Here is a 2,405-nt window from a genome sequence, read left to right on the forward strand (position 1 = left end):
CAAAAAACAGCATTAAATTGAAATTTATGCCACGCTGTTATGTCATCCCTGATCTCTAAACTAATTTCTATTTTAGTGTCCTCTGTAAGAAGGGGTGATAGCTGTAAACCACTTCTCATTTTCTTCTTTCACCTTTCATTTGTACTTCTTTCACATAATTTCAGGGTGTTCATTATACTCCACAATCTTACTACAATTATTTAACAGATCAGTATGGAGCTAAAAAAGGCTTCCAGACATTCTATTACTGGCTTTTAGCCAGGATTATCTTCTTTGGTCTTCTATTTACCTCTGTATTTTTAAATGGACCCCAGTGGTTTTCCAGGACTTTTAGTTGCTACTGACACGGTTTTTTTACCCCCAAGTGAGTTACTGGTCCAAGCCTTCATGGTATAGCTGTCTTTGCACTTGCACCAAACCTGACTTGCACTGCAGCACACCTCTTTTCTAAACAAGGCTTTGAAGAACAGCCTCAGAAGATGCATGAACCACAAACAGTGCTAAATTTTAAGCCTCCATGCCCTGCATTACTCCTAATTTCTCACCTTATTCCTCTATTATTGAAGTAGGCAATCACTGTAAAAGGGGCCGTCTTTGTGCATGCACCAGACAGAACTCCAAGCCCCTAGAGCAAGCTAAATAGCTCGTTTCTACTTGGTCCCAACAGTAAAGCCTAAGCATTTGTAAAGTGAAAAGAAGTAGCATCTGATGGACTTGCATCCACTAGTTTTCAAAAAATCATTTACTGGGAGCCATCTGAAGTCAACCAATAAAACATGCCTTTTTTCTAAGCCGTGAAGCACAATGATGTCAAAACTAACAGTCTCCCATCTGCCTCAACTACCTATCTGCTATATTTTTAGTGTTCAATTAAGTAATTTTTTTAAAGCAAAACAGCAACTTTATTTAATCTATTTTCTAGTGCATTTGAAAATAACAAAACATACAGAAAGACTGGAAGAAAATCCCTCTCTGCTTACACTGTGGCTGTAAGGTTCTGTGGCTCACCACACTTCTCACCTAGTGGAATTTTAGCACTGCAGAGTCCAAACATTTGACTGTTTCACGTTACATTGGTTTTCAGATCTGATGAATGCTTTAAGCTTCCCACTTCCTTCTTCAGGACATTAAGTAAAGTTCTAGAGCTATCCAAAATCTTCATGTAAGCAGCTTCAGTTTCAGCAAGTATTTTATCAAGCTCATTTCGTGAAGCCACTTTTTGGGCCAGGTTTTCACATACACACTCCAGCTGTTCACTGAGGACTTGGATTTCATGCTGGAGTTTATTCCTTTCCTCTTCTGCTTGCTGGATTTGTTTGTTCAGTTCTTCTTTCTGCATACATAAATCTTCAATGCATTTCACTAGTTCATTATTGTAACCCTGAAGAACAGCTCCCTGCTGAGTCATCCTGCACTCACTCCCTGAAGTCCCCTTTCAGCAACGGCCTCCTGCACTCAAATCAAAGGAAAACAAACAAAGAAACAGAAAAAAAATCTGTAAGATGTTGCCCTGAATAATGCTTCCCTAGAATACATGGAGCCACCAGACAAGGTTCTCTATTTAAGGTTAACATGCCCATTCTCAGACGTGCCACATCTTTTCAAGAGGGGGACAGAAGAAAATTTGGCAAATACTCTTAAACCTTTACTGAAAGCTGCTGGTCCCTATGACACCGTCATGGCAATGGCATCAAAGTATTTATGATATTTTTTATAACACCTTTATACAATCCTGAATATAGGATGCTTTGTACCACAAACTTCGAGGACCTGGTCAAAAATAAGCAAAAATTACAGAATCACAGAATGGTTAGGGTTGGAAGGGCCTTCTGGAGATCATCCAGGCCAATTCCCTGGCAAGACAGGGTCACCTGGAGCATCCAAGTGGGTTTTGAATGTCTCTGCAGAGGGGGACTCCAGGCCTTTCCCAGGCAGCCTAATCCAACACGAGAAGTCCCTTCTCACTGCGAGGTGAAACTTCTTGTGTTTTAGTTTATGGCCATCGCTCCTCATACTGTCACCGGGCACCACCCCGAAGGGCTCAGCGGGCACTGACAACACCAGGGAATCTTCCCGACACAGGGAGCGCCTGGAGCTTCCAAACACCGAGAAGTCCCTTCTCACTGCGAGGTGAAACTTCTTGTGTTTTAGTTTATGGCCATCGCTCCTCATACTGTCACCGGGCACCACCCCGAAGGGCTCAGCGGGCACTGACAACACCAGGGAATCTTCCCGACACAGGGAGCGCCTGGAGCTTCCAAACACCGCGGTGAGACCACGAGCCGCGCACAAAATGGCTCCTGTCTCCACATCGAGAGCCCGGGCGGAAGGGGAGGAGGGGGTAGGTAAGGGGGGACCATCCCATTCCTAGCTCCCCCCCGCAATTCCCCCTGTTGCCCCCACCT

The 2,405-nt window shown here is 43.9% G+C and overlaps 1 protein-coding gene across 1 annotated transcript; it reads right to left on the reverse strand.

Annotated features, from left to right (window-relative positions):
- Positions 1–878: 878 nt before the first annotated feature.
- LOC102035343 (Sjoegren syndrome nuclear autoantigen 1 homolog) lies at positions 879–1,471 on the reverse strand. Its single transcript, XM_005423881.3, has one exon. It carries the CDS (start codon positions 1,406–1,408, stop codon positions 1,064–1,066), a length of 345 nt encoding a protein of 114 aa, XP_005423938.1. The 5' UTR covers positions 1,409–1,471; the 3' UTR covers positions 879–1,063.
- Between the last annotated feature and the right edge of the window lie 934 nt (positions 1,472–2,405).

This window comes from Geospiza fortis, unplaced genomic scaffold (assembly GCF_000277835.1).
Source record: "Geospiza fortis unplaced genomic scaffold, GeoFor_1.0 scaffold75, whole genome shotgun sequence".
Lineage (NCBI taxonomy): Eukaryota > Metazoa > Chordata > Aves > Passeriformes > Thraupidae > Geospiza > Geospiza fortis.